Here is a 16,224-nt window from a genome sequence, read left to right as displayed (position 1 = left end):
AATATTTTTATGGTTAATTCCAGGTGTCACTTTTAAACACTCACCACCCAGAAGAGTGTCGTATGAGCCAGGGCCTGGTACTGCTCGATGGTAGACAGAACACTGAGGATCAGACAGGCCAGAACTATGAGAAACCTGCAGGAAACAAAGCAGATCACACATGAGTTTGATTAAAGTGTCACATTTTTATTTAACGTTTTACTGTATGTTAGTGGTCATTCTTCTTTCCGTTGAATAAATTGTTATCAGTTAATTGGATTGCAATGTCCAACTGGCTCTTGCTTACTTAAAAAAAACATTTTCCTCAAATCAAAGCTTTACATAAGCTGTCATCAGTCAAGTTATGCAAACACGAATCTGCTCAATCCACTTCTCTGCATTCCACCTCATGTTTATGCCAACATTTCAGTCTTTGATTTACACAGCACATCTTCAGTCAGCTTCTGTGTCTCGTTCGCGTCTGAGCTTCTGAACAACTTTCCCAAAAAAAATAAATAAAAAAAGTTTTAAGACATCATCACATTGCTTTATATTTTTGTCAGGAAATGTATCTCAGTAAATGCAAGCAAACATTCAAGGACAGCCCTCTGGAGGAAATTCTGTGAACCTTTTCAACTCCACCATATGAATGCAAAGCGCATGATAAACTTGTCAAATAAAGCACACAGAGGTTTGCGCACACACACGCACACAGTATCAACAAACACTAAATTGCTCCTTAACATTCTCCTTATTCCCCATCAAGGTCACAAGTGTTTTAACTGCAGCAACAATAAGACGTCTGTTACTCCTCTACCTTCTTAAGAGAGAGATATTTTATTTCTTCGAGATAAGGCTTCAAGCTCGAGTTTTTTTGTTTTTTTTTACTTTTAAAGTCTTCAAAAGAAATTACAAATTTAAAGACCAAGAGGATTACAGCGATCTCTTGATGACCATGTTTTTGTTATTTGGGAAAAAAACAGTTTTTTCTGACAACAAAGGCCTCCATATAGCATCTTGTAACACCAAATAAAGTTTAGCGATTGTTTTTCACAGCTGCTCATAAAAGTAGAAAGAAGAAGTCCTGTTTAATTTGATGGAAGTGCAGGAAGCTGGGAAAGGAGGGCTGACCGCAATATAGGTGATGATGAGCCATTCTCAAACTCATAACCTTGTTCACACTTGTTTCAGCCTGTCGAGCCAGGAGCAGCCTCGGTTCCTGTTTTTATTTGTGTTGTTGCTTTATTGACTCAACGAGTTGAAGGTGAAGTTTCACCCCTTCTTACCCGTTTGTGTGTCAGCAAGATGTCTCAGAACATTGAGTATGAATGTGGACTGGATATTGTGGAAAGGTTGGCATTGTAGCAAAGGACAAACATGAACTCTTCAGATCTGTTTGGCAGAGATGTGGTGGTGAAGGAAAGAACTTTTGAACAGATTCATGTGACACCACATTCACGCTATATGTTTATAACCTGACTTTCATATCCGGAAATGGCGTGAAGATGGTGGTTAACTTACAGGCGAGGAGGCCTGCAAGCCAGTGGCTGCAGTTCGAGACTGTGTCTCAACATTTCAAGTGTGAAACTTGAAATTGGTGGGTTTTTGTGCAATTACCAATAAAATAAATTAATTTAGAAATGCACAACTTTGGCTCTGTTGCAGCTGCCTGTCTGTAGTAGAGATAGACTGATTATCGGCCTGGGTGATTATCAGGGCTGAGATTCAGTATTTTTCGATATCGATATCAATGATTTTTCTGTCAGATTGCCGATACAATAAATGTGCTACTTTGGCTCTGATACAAACCTGATACCTCTCACACAATGTCCCGTCCACAACACTATCTGATTGGTTACACGTCATGAGTAATAGCCTATTAACACCGAATAACCTGCATTCGCAAAGTAGTAACTTAAGTTATCTAATAAATGTAGTGGATTATCAAGTACAATATTTGCCACTAAAATGTATTGGTGTATAAAGTATAAACTAGCAGAAAATGAAATGTACTTCAGTACTTTACTTAAGTAAATTATTAACATTCCATTAAGTGATTATTTGTCTCTTTTAAAACTAATAATCAGTATTGATATTATAGTTTTTATGATGAGCCGTCGTAACATCTCAAGCTGTGCTTGTGGTGACTGAAACACATATTTTTAAACAAAACATGACCTTATTCCGAACTCTAACCAAGTGGTTTTTGTGCCTTAACCTAACCAGACCATAAGGAAAGTGTAAAGTTTCAACATGTCCATGGTTTGTAGCACCGTACATTGCCAACATTTATTCAGACTCAAACTGCTGTCCCATACCAAGGCAAGTGTAACTTCAACCTGAAGCCACCTGAATCCCTTTAAAAAAATGATATTTGAACAATCATGTCCCACTGAAACACATTGGGCATGGAAGAAATCCAATATTGAATTGGCATACCTTACAGAGTTGGTTGGAAGTGTTTACTCTACTGTCATCTAGTTGATATTGTTTTAAACTTTCGTTCAGGAAACAGCCCTAGACTCTGTCTGTCTTGTTCCTATATGAGCACACTTGATGGAAACTATGTGTAGAGGGAGTTATAGTTTCCAGTCAGTGTTTGCACCATGGAGGCCTTTATCGCCACATGCTACAGCCTGAGTTCATTGAAGACAGGCCAGGAATCCAAATACCCCCCTTCAAACTGACACGCATACACACACAAACACAGGCTTGAACGTGCACACCACACGTCAACACAGATAAAAGACAGGAGAGAGAGAGAATTGCTCAGGGAAGATGGACTGGTGAGTAACGAGGCTAACAGTTCCTGTCTGAAGGAACAGAACAAGTCGACAATGCAGCACAGCGAAATGACTCTGTAGTTTGCCATCTCCTGCAAAATGACATCCACAGTCTGCTACCTGTGTAAATGGGAGTAGATGAGTTTGTTAAGAAGGGCAGGCTACATTGAGCAAAAACATGTAAAGCTCTCGAGGATGCAGTGCAATTCATAAGATCTTATGTTGAAATGTGACAGAGGAAGTTAAAAAGAGGATCAAAAAGAGACACAAATGAACACAGCACTTTCCAAACCAAACACTTCAGCATGCTAATGGTGGTAATTTGTCAGTGAATCCGTGCTTCAGAGCGTCTGAAATATCAGTAAACATACACACTCAGTATGCAGAGCAGAGACTTCTGCTCCACTTCTAATCCAACGGAGACGATCTGACTCGTCAGTCCCTCTCTACCAACTGCACCATCATATTTCACTTCCTTTAACTCCACTGAGCTTACAGACAAAATAATACATTGGCTCAGCTACATGGGCACCATTGAACTCAAACAAAAGCTCAAAGCGTTGCACCTATCTATTATTGATGGACAGATTCACTCACAGTGTGCTGTGCAGTGAGTGTAGAGCCGCGGTTTTGACTTTCCCTGTCATGCCCCACTTCAGAAGCTGTAAAAAGTTCATGCCCCCCATCGCACAATGTTTATCAATCATTAACAATGCGAGGGAAAGCAACGAATAAACAAGGATCCAAGTTGATTTTTGGTGACATAAAGGTCAGCTCAATAGCATCAATACATGCTTGTTTGTCCTTATTTTCCCAACATATAATCACATTGTTCCAACTTTGTTTCACTCCATATTTTACCCCTGGTCTTCCCACCACCCTCCTTATCCCCAGGGGAGCCCACTCCTCAGCTTGAGAACCAGACAAAGCAGGGAACAGGATAAGAGTTAGTAGTGATGATGCTGAGAATGTCACTGGCTGTTATATCCTGTTTGGAACAACAGTCACACTTATTTTTATCACTGTTGTGAAGCGCTTTATAGTGATAAAAGACAAAAAAAAAAAAGTAAACAAACCAAAAAGCAATGACACACAAAACAGATTCGGATGAATAAGCTAATAAAAGATCAAATAATTTATGACATAAAGTAAGGGTTTCAGGCCTGATCCCCCCCCCCGTCTGCAATTTGGACAGCTAATAGAGAGGCCTTTGTCTTTGGCTCCTGCGAGGTAAATAGCTCAGAGATATAAGGTGGTCAACAATGAGTGACCTTGTCTCTGTGCTCCATTAAGAATCTGAGCTGTGTCTAGAGAGAGGGAAAGATAAAAGCAATGATGCTTTTTTCCCCGATTACTAAAATATAGGACAGAGTACAAACCGCTCACGTCAAATTGAGAAGAATAACAATGTATGCACTCAAGTCTCTGTTTTACAGAATTGTGTCTGAATTGAAATCTTCCAGCTTGATACAATTTGACAGAATATCTGGTTCAGTTTAATGGATGTCTCAAAAAACACGTTTTGATTTGAGTTTTCTCTTATCTCTGCTGGAAGACTCATCTATTAGCAGCATGTGGCACGGCTGTACACTGACTGAAATGCTGCATTTACTTGTAGACTGTAGCACGCTGCAGACAGACAGGCAGCCAGAGCGTCGGATATACTTTATTAATTGCATAAAGCTCGATATATACACCTCTCTCTGTCCAGAGACTTGAGCTATTGCTTTCTTTTTACTCCAGTACCTGGAGGCATACTGTATCACCACACACACACACAAACTGACAAACATATGCATGTGCAAACACGCAAACACAAGGGAGCCTCTGATAAGGCCTTGGGTCCCTCTGACGTTCCAGTTCTGGGTCAGTGATAAGGCCACGCTTGTTCTTAACTGCTTTGCTCCCACTCAAACACGTGCAAAACAAGGTACTGAACTGACCCTGAAAACCTGCAGGATGGTGAGACATCACAACAATATGCTCTTACAACAAACAGCTGGTTGTATTACAGCACTGAGGGAGATTTGTATGAATATACTATGATACACTCTGAAACTGAGCCTACTTCAGTTTAAAGGGTGTAAACAGTCCTGGAACAATTTTTGGGGTGCTTGACTCTCTATTTTGTTTTTCTTTCCCTGTTCTAGCAGTCAGCATCAAGTACCATACATCATTTGAGTCGGTCTGTCTCATTTAAAGTCCCAATTTTTCATTTGCTTTGTCTGAGAATGGATGAATTTACAAGTTGTTGTTTTTTTTTTATGTGAACCACTATAAGTTTAGTTTAATTTCAAAAGATGTATGTGGATGTTTCAGACTTTTTGTCTATATCTGACCTTTCCTAAGCAATTAGAGCCATTTATTATAATATTATATTATTATGTGCAATCCTATATTTCATTTATTGACTAAGTAGATGTGAGATGCGTTATTAAAGATCGGTTATTCAATCATAACCAAGGACACTGAAGCAAAAGTAACAGTTAAAAATAAACTATTGAACATGAACACTAAAGGTAGACTGGCCAAGAGGAAGAAACTACATGGGTTTGTATGATCGCATAATCACATTTACTAAGAGTCCCTAAATGCCCAAACAAGACGACTGAAAAGCTGAGAAACTCTTTTTAGAGCTTTTTTAGCCGATGCCAGCTGTGCAGGTCTTTGAGGGTTGAGTAAACCGGGGGACCCCACCAGACAGGACAGCGGGACTTCGAGAAAAAGAAATAAAAACTCAAAGAGGTCCAGTTAAAGAAAATGCCCTCAAGCAAAGGTCCAGAACATCATCATTACAAACTTGCGTTATGATTCACTGCCATACAAAATATTACATTTCATGTGCCTTCAGTTCTGATTTGAGTGGGTACGTTTGCTCAAAACATGCTCTTTGCTGTTTAGTTGTGGCACTTCACATTGCAGTTTTTTTTGTTCGCTACGTCTCAGATATGAGTCATACTGATTTTGAACTGGCGTGGTAAGAATGAAAGTGTAAGAGCCCGGTCTTGATTAAAAGCTCTGGTTTCGCTGTGTATTTTCACCGACTGTTGCCTATCGTCTCGGCTCTTGTCTGTGTCTGACTTGAATCACAATGCTTAAGGCAATACACAGTTTTGATTGGCTGAGTAGCATCACGTGAGTGATTTACATAACATGCATTTGGCCTGTGAGTCTCCTGGGCTGCTATAAAGGCTAGAAAAGCTGCACCTGTTAAAATAAAATGTTCTGTCGAAATGTAATCATTCCCGATAATTTAAGTGTAGGTCCTGGTCTAAATAGGAAGTTGCTGGGTCAGCATTTGTTTCAAGAGAGGTGGCGTCCCCCCTTGTTAGCCCTCAAATCACCTCCTGGGTGTAAAGCTTCTTGCCACCTTGTCAGTCACCAGAATAAAATGCCAGCATTGTACGTTTCTGCAAACTCCCTGATAGATTAAACTTGTACATTTCATTCATATCATATAAACATTTCCACATTACTTATCATGTTAGGTTCAGATTACATGTGTTTGATCTCGCTTTCTTATCCTATCTTGGAAGGCTGAGGGGAGACACGCAGCCGTCTTGTAGAAACAAAGTCAGGTATTAGGGGGGGCCGCCAAACGAGAGTACACTGTTTGCTTTCTAATTTTCCAACCAGGTAATTTTAGTGATCATTGGGACATTTTGCAGGTGTCTCTGTGGCAACAAAACTGGATTTTTTAAAAGCCAAAACATGATCTTTTGTAACCTTAACCAAGTCATTTTGGCCTCAACCTAACCAGATCATAAGCACAGTGTAGTCACAACATAAAATTGAAGGTTAAAACCTTAAGAAATGTAAAATTCCAACATTTATTCTGCAAACTTGGTTGGTCCTGCAAATATCGAACTGAAGCCCACAAAAAAGAGGAATTCAAGGTTGTGGTTCCTTGACTGACTCCAGTGGACTTGATGTTTGAAGACCATCTCTGTTCAAGTATGACCATGTGTATTCACAACCAGCCAAAACAAACATCAGTGGAAATGTAACAGCTACATCAATCTAAGAGATTGTTCTCAGTTTGTGGTCACTCTGCTTACTGTTTATTACAAACAGAGAAACTGCTGACATCCTATCCTTTCAAGGGCAATTTCGTTCAGTGGTACACTAATGTGACCTTTACCTACTGAAACCGGAAATCTCAGATCAGGCCAAACAAGAGCTGGATGGAGCTGAGTTGGAGCAAACAAACATCCACCGTGACTGAGTGTGAAAGAAACAAATCATGTCAAATCAAAGGTCAACCTCAAAAAAACACCTCTTTCATCCTTAAGGGGCTTTTAATCCAACAATTATTTAATTATTGATTCATTTGCTTGTTATTTTGACGTTCAGTCTGTACAGTGTGAAATCTCAAGGTGACATCAAATTGCTTCTTTTGTCCAACCAACGGTCCGAAAAGCAACAACGCTTCATTTACTATCATAAATGATAGATATTTAAGAAATAAATAAATTATATTTAAGAAGCTGGAGCAGGCAAAGATTTGACTTTTTTCCTCAAAGAAATCCCTAAAACAATTACTAATAGCGGCTCTATCCAAAACACAGTTTTCCATCTGATCACCATGAGATTTTCTGTTTCGGCAAACACTTGTCGTTTCATGCAGTCCTGAGCTCAGGTTAAGGCACCTCGTCTAGCTGGTTTGCACCTGCTGTACTGTCAAATAATATAACACTGGAAATGTAGATGCTTGAGTGAAGATTTTCCTGTTATCATAGCAGCCACTCGCTTCTCTGTGACTTGTGCATTGTGCGGTTATTCTCTGTAATGTTCCAACGTGTTTGAGTTGCACCGTGTTGGCTCATGCTCCCTTTGAGTCACTGAGACTCTAACCTGCTCCGACAGGCTGCGTTCCCCTGCGTCCCCTCAGACACTGCGGGGTCACAGGGTGGCAGCAGTGCCAGACAGTGCCTCTACCTCCTCTACAGCACACACAATACACACACACGCACTGCCAAGTTTAGCTGCTTGCTATCAGTGCCAGCAAGTGGGGACAGACATGCACACATGGGGGTGAGGCGGACAATCATATCCCACATTCCTTAACCTCGGCCTGGACGCTCCAGTCTGGATCTACTGGACAGACAGTTTCCTAGATGTGGGTTATTCCACAAAACAGAAACAGTGAAATGTATCCTTTGGTACATCATCAATGTTTTAAAGACATGTATTCATTGTTAGGAACACCATTTGTCCCAAAAAAAAGGCAGATTTTCAAGCTACCTGGCAAAACTGCCACATCAGCTCAGGATGGTGAACCACATTGTGACATCTTCATGATATTGAAGCTGTAGCAGATAAAAATCTGCCCCACACGGGATTACTCGAAGTTTTATGTTCATTACAAGCTTGATTTTTAATAAAAACAGGTAGTCTCACACACCTGTCATACTGTCAGGAAGGAAAAAATATTAAAAGCTCCCCTGTCTGGTTGAATCAGTTTAAAAGTCTTGTTGGTTTAAGCTCACTCCATGTGTTGCTGTTGCTGTGCTGCTGCACTGAGATAGTTCTGCAAAATTAAATGCTCAATGGTGCTAAGGAAAATAGTCTCCCACATGAATGATCTGTGTAATATTCCTTTAGTACTCCTACGAGGGCATATTTTGTCTGAGATTCTCTTGTCTATGATGAATTATATGGTATTTTTTAATCTGCTGTGGCGAGACTAAAATATCCTTTTAATGTTCCTGGAGGGACCTCCAGTAGTGCTGTGATATCTGGGCAGCATCTTTCTAAAATTCACAGGATTAACAGTTCTTTGTTGTGAGGGCTTCCAAGGCTCTACATGCGCAATTAACTCCCTGTTTAATTAGGATCTTAGAGTTGCAATTATACCCTTGAATACCCAGTGGATCGGGATGATTATGAAAATAAAAACACTCACACTGTGAAGTGATACACGAAGCACTTCCAGCCAGACGGCCTTTCCAGAAAGTTATATACGCGTCCTTGTATGTAGGCGCGCGTGAGGACAGGACGGACCCCGGTGCTGTACACCGACATCCGCATAGACATCCGGGGATGAGACAAGTACGGGTGGATGTGGACAGGGGGTACCTCGATGGGGGTGTTCCCGTCCTCAGGCATTTTGTCTCTTTCAGGAAAAGTGTCCACAGGTGTCCCTAGTCCAGGCGCACTGAACGTGGTTTCCGACAGCTCCAAATCCGGTGGTCGGTTTCCACGTGCCACACCAGAAGACCTCCTCATGTTCCCCGCATGGGGGGCAGAATTAGACATTGCACCTTCCCGTTGTTGGTCTGTCGCTGGGTTCACTTTATCGCAGTTATTTCTCGGTCACTGATTTAAAGGAACAAATGTTCGCCCATGTGCGCTTACCTTCTGTTGTGCGCCTAAATCGCACCAGGGCGCATATAACTGTAACATAAACTGCGTTATTAATGCTCTAGATCACCAGGACGGTGTTACTTTAATTTAACTTTACAGCTCTCTGGGTTGTTGAGGGTATGGCGAGTCTCAGCCCTGAATGAATATCCCCTACCTCTTTCAGAGCACTTATCAGCCTGGAGAGCACTGGGCGCCAGGCGGTGCGCTGCGAGTCGACAGCTGTTGAGACATATACTGTTTCCGCAAAGCAATCTGCAGCTGATGAACTCCATCCTCGGATCTGTGTGAAAGAAACGCATCACCATTAACTGTTTTCCACCCATAATTAGTTTTCACACAAAGTGCAAACTTGTAAACACCAGTGTCATGTGGCTTCATAATGAAAGTCTAAAAAGTAGTTAGAAGAGATGTGGTGATATTGATGGTCATGAAAGTCTCTCACTCTCACAGGCGTGTATGCAGTTGTGATGGTTTAGATGTACAATAGGAAATGAGTAGCAAACTACATACACTTACAGTTTATACCTCAAGTTTACCAACAATTGAGTTGCAATGGTGTAAAAAAAAAAAAAAAAAAGTTCCTGCATCATACACTATGCTAATAGAGGGCCATTCCTAACCCACATGTAAACAAACAAACCTGACACCAACTCAAAATGCAAGATTGAACCCTTCTATCATCTCTGAAGTGATTAGCAGCTCATTTAGAATCAATAGAAAACAACAAATAATAAGTCATGACTGTTTTATGACGCAGTAAAAAGGCTTATACATAATGACAAAGCAAGAAAATGTCTTCAAATGTCTTAAAGGGGCCCTATGAATTTTTGGAATTTTAATATTTCAATATTAATGAGGTAATAATACAAACTCAAATATATATCTTTTCCATAACCGAATAAACAAGCTGTTCTCAGAGGAAAATAAGGTCCCCAGAACAGTGTTTGAAGCTAAAGAGGTGGCAGGGTCCGCCAAATGTAAACAAAGTAAAACAGTATGAAATTGTGTTGCCCTCAGTTTGTTTATTCAGATTATTCAGTCATGAAAACAAAGGTAGTCTGTTTATTTAGTTTGTTTATAAAAACAAAATAAACAAACTCTCATAAGTTTTCAGAAGATCTTTCTCTTCCGATTAAAATGTATTCCCCAAAACTACATAGTGCATTGTATTTATGCATTTTTGCACAAGCATGCACACATATCCACTTTATAGGCTGACTGAAATGAATGTATAATCAGTAAAATCAGTCACATATCTTTTTTTTTTTGTTATTGTTCGTAAATTCAGTAATTATTCAGGAAATAAGAATCTCAAAAGATTGGCTAAATTAAAGTGCCAACAGACAACTTTTCCTCGCTGGTGTTTTTCATTATTGTTGGCGATGCTGTTGCCAAGACAACTGGATTGTATCCATGCTCCTCAGAGTTGCAAATAACAACAACACAGGACAAAAGGTGAGTTTATTCAATCATTCGGTATATAATAGAAATGGATCACCAGTTAACCTTCCTTTTCCAGGGTGATTGTGTGCCTGGTGGCAGACAAAATTGCGTAATGATAGCGATGTTTAGAGGAACCAATCTAAACATGGATGGTTTCACTATTGTATATACATTAGATTTACTTCATAAAGATATGTTGAAGCAGAAAACTTGTCTATTCCCAGTCAAGCTTGTGCAGAAGTGTACAAAATGGCCTCCCATTGTTTGAGAAGGCACAGACTGTGAGACACTCTCTCTCATTGAACTGTCAGTTGGAAGTAAATTAGAAGGAACAGTGATTGTGCGGAAGTCTGTCACTTTAGAAGCTATACCCAGTTCTCTTTTACATACATGTCACCAACAGCACTCAGATGTGCAAATTGTTGAGGCTCTGTAGGTTTTAACTTGCCATTCAGTTTCACACCTATCTCATATTTTCTCCACTCTGAGCTGTTCAAAATCAAAAAACAAAACAAAAACAAAACACCGAAAAATGAATGATAGACTATAGATAATATTACCATAATTACATTATTACAGAGCTGGAGTAATACAACATGTTTTTGCTTGAAATTTCCAGAAAATTATTCATGTTTTCCTGACTTATGTGTGATTTATCACAGTTTAAACCTAAAGTCGTCAATCTTGGTTTAAGTGTAATCTAAGAAAACTCTGTGGACACAATGCTGCTTCGTTGAGAAGGTCACCCTGTGGGATTTAATTCACAGTGACCTTGGCCAAGCTAGTCCAAGGAAGGAGGAGGAAACAAGCTCGCTGCAGTGGATTTTAATAGGAGTCGAGTGGCATCCATGTGATGACAGGATCTGTTGCCAGGTAGATATTAAACACAACTCTGGCTGATTCTTGCTGTTAGATGCCATACATTTGAGTTTTTGTTATCAATACAGAGAGGGCAGTTATCTTGAAGGTCATCAACACTCATATATTTGATTGTGTGAAGGAAATGTAAAATTTGATTTTAAATGTCCCATTTAAAAACATACGCGTTGATGTTTAGAGATGAAAGGATTAGTAGATTATTCACCAGTCAACTGACTCAAAAGTCAAGAGAAGCCATCTTGACAATTATTTAATTTTTTTAATCATTTCATAAAGCAAAAATGGCAAAGATTCATTGGGTCAAGCCTTTTAAATGTGAACATTTGTTGTGTTCTTTACTGCTGAATATTGTATCTCAAGAAGAAAGAAAGCTGAATTGTTTTCAGCTTTGTGGCAATGCCTTTTTCAGCTCATCCATCGCAGTTTTAAATGGTTTACTTAAGCTAAAGCTGCCCTAGTTTTCCATTGAATGAACAAAAGTTATCATTACATTCAGTGTTATTCACCAAAACATATTATGTGTATGCCTGACATCTAACAAACGTGTTGCATGCACATTTAAAACATTTGGAAAGCTGCCTTTTTAAAAGTACTTACCTCCATCCATCTAACAGTCTTCTTTTTTACTGCCTTTGTTCATTGTTGCATTTCTCGGCACATTTCCACCACCTGTCGATCAGTAGAACAGTGTGAAACCATTGACAGGAGCTTTAGACAAACAAAACATGGACCCACATACAAATAAGTGCTCCACAGTGCTGCCAGCGGTCCAAACACCACAGGGTACCTTTAAGAGGCAGGAGAATTTTCTCAAACTCAAAAGGAACAGCAAATTTGGAGATACATGGTTTTGTTTGGACTGTGATGATGTGTCAGCTTAAGGCCCAGACACACCAAACTGACATCAAGGACCGAGGAAAGCTGACTGTTCCGTTGCCAGTGTCTCAGCCAAAAAGTTGAACACAACACAAAGACTATTGCCGACGGCCAACTAGCTTGTACAGTATGTTCTGTGCCTGCATCAGAGGTATTAACTCTCCATACCATCATAGAGTGGTAGTCTGCAGTTGTAATTCAGATATATAGTACAAACTACTGTTATAATAAAGCAGCATGTTTTGACACCATTCTCGCTAATACAGCCACTTCTAATCAAGAATGACTGAAAAGAAGTTGCAAATGGCACCGCAAAGGCAAAAAATATGGAGAAACCCCTCTAAATGGGTGAAATCATGGATATTACAGGCTCAAGGGGCTTTCTTTTTCTTTTTCCATTGCTCTTCTTGTGCACTGATTCCCTTAGCTTAACAGCTAATCAGATTGTTTCCTCTCACCGATGGGCTCTGCGACTGATTTAACTCGGTTAAGGTTGATTTATGCTTCTGCATTGAATCTATGCGTACCTACAGCATAGCCACTGAGTAGATACATGCCCTATGCCATAGCCTGATGGGCACATCCCCAGAAACATAATTGCGCCTGCAGCAACACGGACCACAATGACCGTGACTGGTTGGCTGGTAGCATGGCAGTAGTTTCCCCAGTAAACACACCACCCTCTTAGGCTGTTGCAGTCCCTCCTGACTTGCCAGCTGTTGCTCTTTTGGGGCCACACTCCTCCTTTGGAGCCGCTGTGAGCTGCTGGACTGTATCTGGGCTAGAGAGAGCTGACAGGCCGGAATGTGGACACTTGACCTGTCCACTCTGCCTAGCCGAGAGACACAGCTGCGAGCCGAAGGGGTCGGTGTGTTTACCAGACAAAGTACATCTTGCAATCCACACACTACCGCCACCAACACACCATCGGCCACTTGCATAGATTACGGTGTCTGTCTAGATCCAACATGCAACCATAAATCCTTTAGTCGGCCCAAACAAACAGCCAGTCCAGACTACAGAGCAGACGATGAAAAACTAGGCCACAGATGCTGATTGCCGACCCATCGGCCTGGTGTGTCAGAGCCCCTTAAGGTCTAGAAAACTGAGATGGGCAGCTTACACTATTTGTTGACATTTTATAGCCTAAATAATTAATTGGCAGATTAATAATTAATCAAATAATCAAATGTCACACACAATGATTGCACAGGCAAAACAGGGAACATTTTAAGAAATTGTTGAAGTTTTTTTGTTTTCTTTAAACGAAGACTATACTGAAGCTTGAATCCACATTTAGTGTGTATGTACATTACTGCATAGTGATGTTGCTTTAGAGAAGAAAACTGCTCAGGTAAGATGTGCTGTATTTTTCTTTTTTATAGGTTTTCAACGTCTATTTGACAATTCTACACTCCACTCTACACATCCCCTATAACATTCATGTTGCATCATCCTTTACTCATTCTCCCATGAGCGCATAATATTACGCGTATTAACCCATGTCTAGCAAGTAATTTGGAAGACTGACTTCACCTCAAGAGGAAAAAGCCTCCTGCTGAGTTTGACACCAGAGGGCAGTCAGAAAGCTCTTGGAGTCTGGTGTCACTCACTGCAATACAGTTGAAGAAATGTAGAAGCTCATTTCCATCCGCAAGGGCATACAAAGCAGACGCTTTTTTATTAACTGTTATTTACCCAGGCTGATCCAGATGAGATTAAGGGATTCTACTTCCAAGCCCCGACTGAACCAGCAGCAGCACGTAATTTAGTTTGTGGTGGAAACAAACAATAACATTCCATGCAATTAATTGATGAACTCAAATAGAAGAAAATAGACACCAGAGAGAAAAAGGAAAGAGGGAGAAGGAGAAAAAGATACAGAGATTACAGCTGAGATATCAGTGGTTTCCAATACATTCATCTCTCTGGTTGTAAATGCTTTGAACTCATGGCAGTTACATAAGGTTGAAATGTTTCTGCAGGGTACTCAACAGACAACATTTCCAAACAGGCTCTGTCCAAGCGTTCAGGCCAGTCAGTAGGAATTAGTCATGGGATCTCAGACTGTATTGTCCTCCATATTTATGAGTAATATAAACGCATAAAGGGACGGAGAGCTATCCCTCGATGGCCGTATAAACAAATTATCAGTGACTAAGCCTATTCATGTAAAGACATGGCTAATCAAGCCACAGCACATAAAGCGTAAAGATGGGTAAGGGTGTCACATCTTGTGATATAACCCAATTAATAATGATGAAGAGTCTCCAGCATCTGCGTCACTGAGTTGAGGCTGTTGTACACTTATTCAGTGTGGCCCAATTTAGGGGGCTGCATCTTTTGAAGTCTGTGTTTCTAGACCAAATATGACAAGGCCGTCCCCGTCCGAAGGTTCCTCTGAATGCAGCCTGAGAAACGAGTCCCACTTATGCTTGGATTTGAGGGACACAATTGGTGTGTCCTTTGCCAACCTAATTCTACATGTAGACACTCAAGGCTAAAACGCTCTGTAGACTGTCTTCCATTTGGAATAATAAAAAGTACTTTTGGTGCCCGACTTTGACTAGCACTGGCTGGAAAATGTAAGTTTTGGAACTTTGTTGTGCCAAAAGGGAAATTCTCTTCTACAGCACTGTACACATTCGACAATAAACAGCACACAGTAATGACATAAAATGACACTCAGCAGCACACACTCTGGCCACTCTGGAGGCCTTTTATTTCTGTTAGTTTTGTTAAAGCCATATGATGAGCCACTGATGTTCTGAGAAGAATCATGCTTTTTAGTGAGGAGTTCAGGTGATCATTGGTCAAAATGTAAAAAATGACCTGGACCAATTACTGCAAATAATGCAATTCGCACATAACGCCACTATTTGTTTGCAGTGGATAGTGAAAATCTGCAGTGACATCAGGCCATATTTCGAGGTACAAAACCATATTTGATAACCCATTAGCTAATGTTAGCTTTCAACCACTTCCTAGCTAACAATATTGTTTAATTGCATCCTCTGTGTTTCACTTTCAGGTTCAAATAAATGTGTCCAAGACGTGTGTTGGTATTTTAGAATTAAGAATTAATCTAGAATTAATTTACTTTTTATCGTGCCACGTACCAAACAGTAATATTAGCTAAGAAGTGGTTGAATGCAAAAGCTGTTCTCTAATGGAATCTAATGGGCTCACAAGTATGTTGTTTTTCCTTGAAATATAGTCCAATGACCTTTCAGATTTCCACTATCCATCATCTTTTCAGTTGGTAATTGGGAAGCAGTGGTATTAAAATGATATTAATTAATGTGACAAATTCCCTATGTGTATTACACATACAGACTCACTGTTTATATGACTTACAACCTGTAAGCAGTAGGCCTCCATCATTTGAGCTTCCCACCCTGAGCGTGATGTCACATGAAAATGGTCGTCATATGAAAATTTTCTGTGATGCTGTTCATAAAGATGGACCAAAATGAACCTAACTTTTAAACTGACCTTTACTGCTGTTGCAATTTCATATACTGTACATGTGTGGGTTTTTTTACTGTTGCTATTTTCCGTGGATGTAGCTACCTAGCAAGCTAACTATGAAGGACAATGACAACCCCATTGTTAATCTCACCTACAATGCTCCGTTTGTGCAATTGTTCGAGCCCATGGCAACAGCCATCAATGGGCAAAACACTTGACCTCCTTTCTCTGCACGAATCGCACGTCTGGGAGGTGATTCAGACATTTGGAATCATTTTAATCTCAGTAAAAGAAGAAAAGCCTCTGCAGTGTACTTGTTAATGAGCTAATTAATCACCATAGCAACGCCAGCAAGGCACGCTTCACAAATCCCTGAGCAGCAGACAGTCTCCCCAGCTGATCTCTGTGAAAGGACTTTTTCCAAGTA

General features: G+C 40.3%; 1 protein-coding gene across 1 annotated transcript in view; it reads right to left on the bottom strand.

Moving 5' to 3' along the window:
* The window catches only part of kcnq1.1 (potassium voltage-gated channel, KQT-like subfamily, member 1.1), a 53,594-nt gene extending 44,514 nt beyond the window's left edge, over window positions 1–9,080 (bottom strand). Inside the window, exons 1-2 of the mRNA XM_073464936.1 lie at window positions 8,668–9,080; window positions 45–135 (exon numbers count right to left, since the gene is read on the bottom strand). Coding sequence (XP_073321037.1) covers window positions 45–135; window positions 8,668–9,020 — 444 coding nt within the window. The 5' untranslated portion in view covers window positions 9,021–9,080. The remainder of the gene's footprint in view (window positions 1–44; window positions 136–8,667) is intronic.
* Between the last annotated feature and the right edge of the window lie 7,144 nt (window positions 9,081–16,224).

Source organism: Pagrus major, chromosome 4 (genome assembly GCF_040436345.1).
Source record: "Pagrus major chromosome 4, Pma_NU_1.0".
Taxonomy (NCBI): domain Eukaryota; kingdom Metazoa; phylum Chordata; class Actinopteri; order Spariformes; family Sparidae; genus Pagrus; species Pagrus major.
This window is presented reverse-complemented; position numbering and strand designations above follow the sequence as displayed.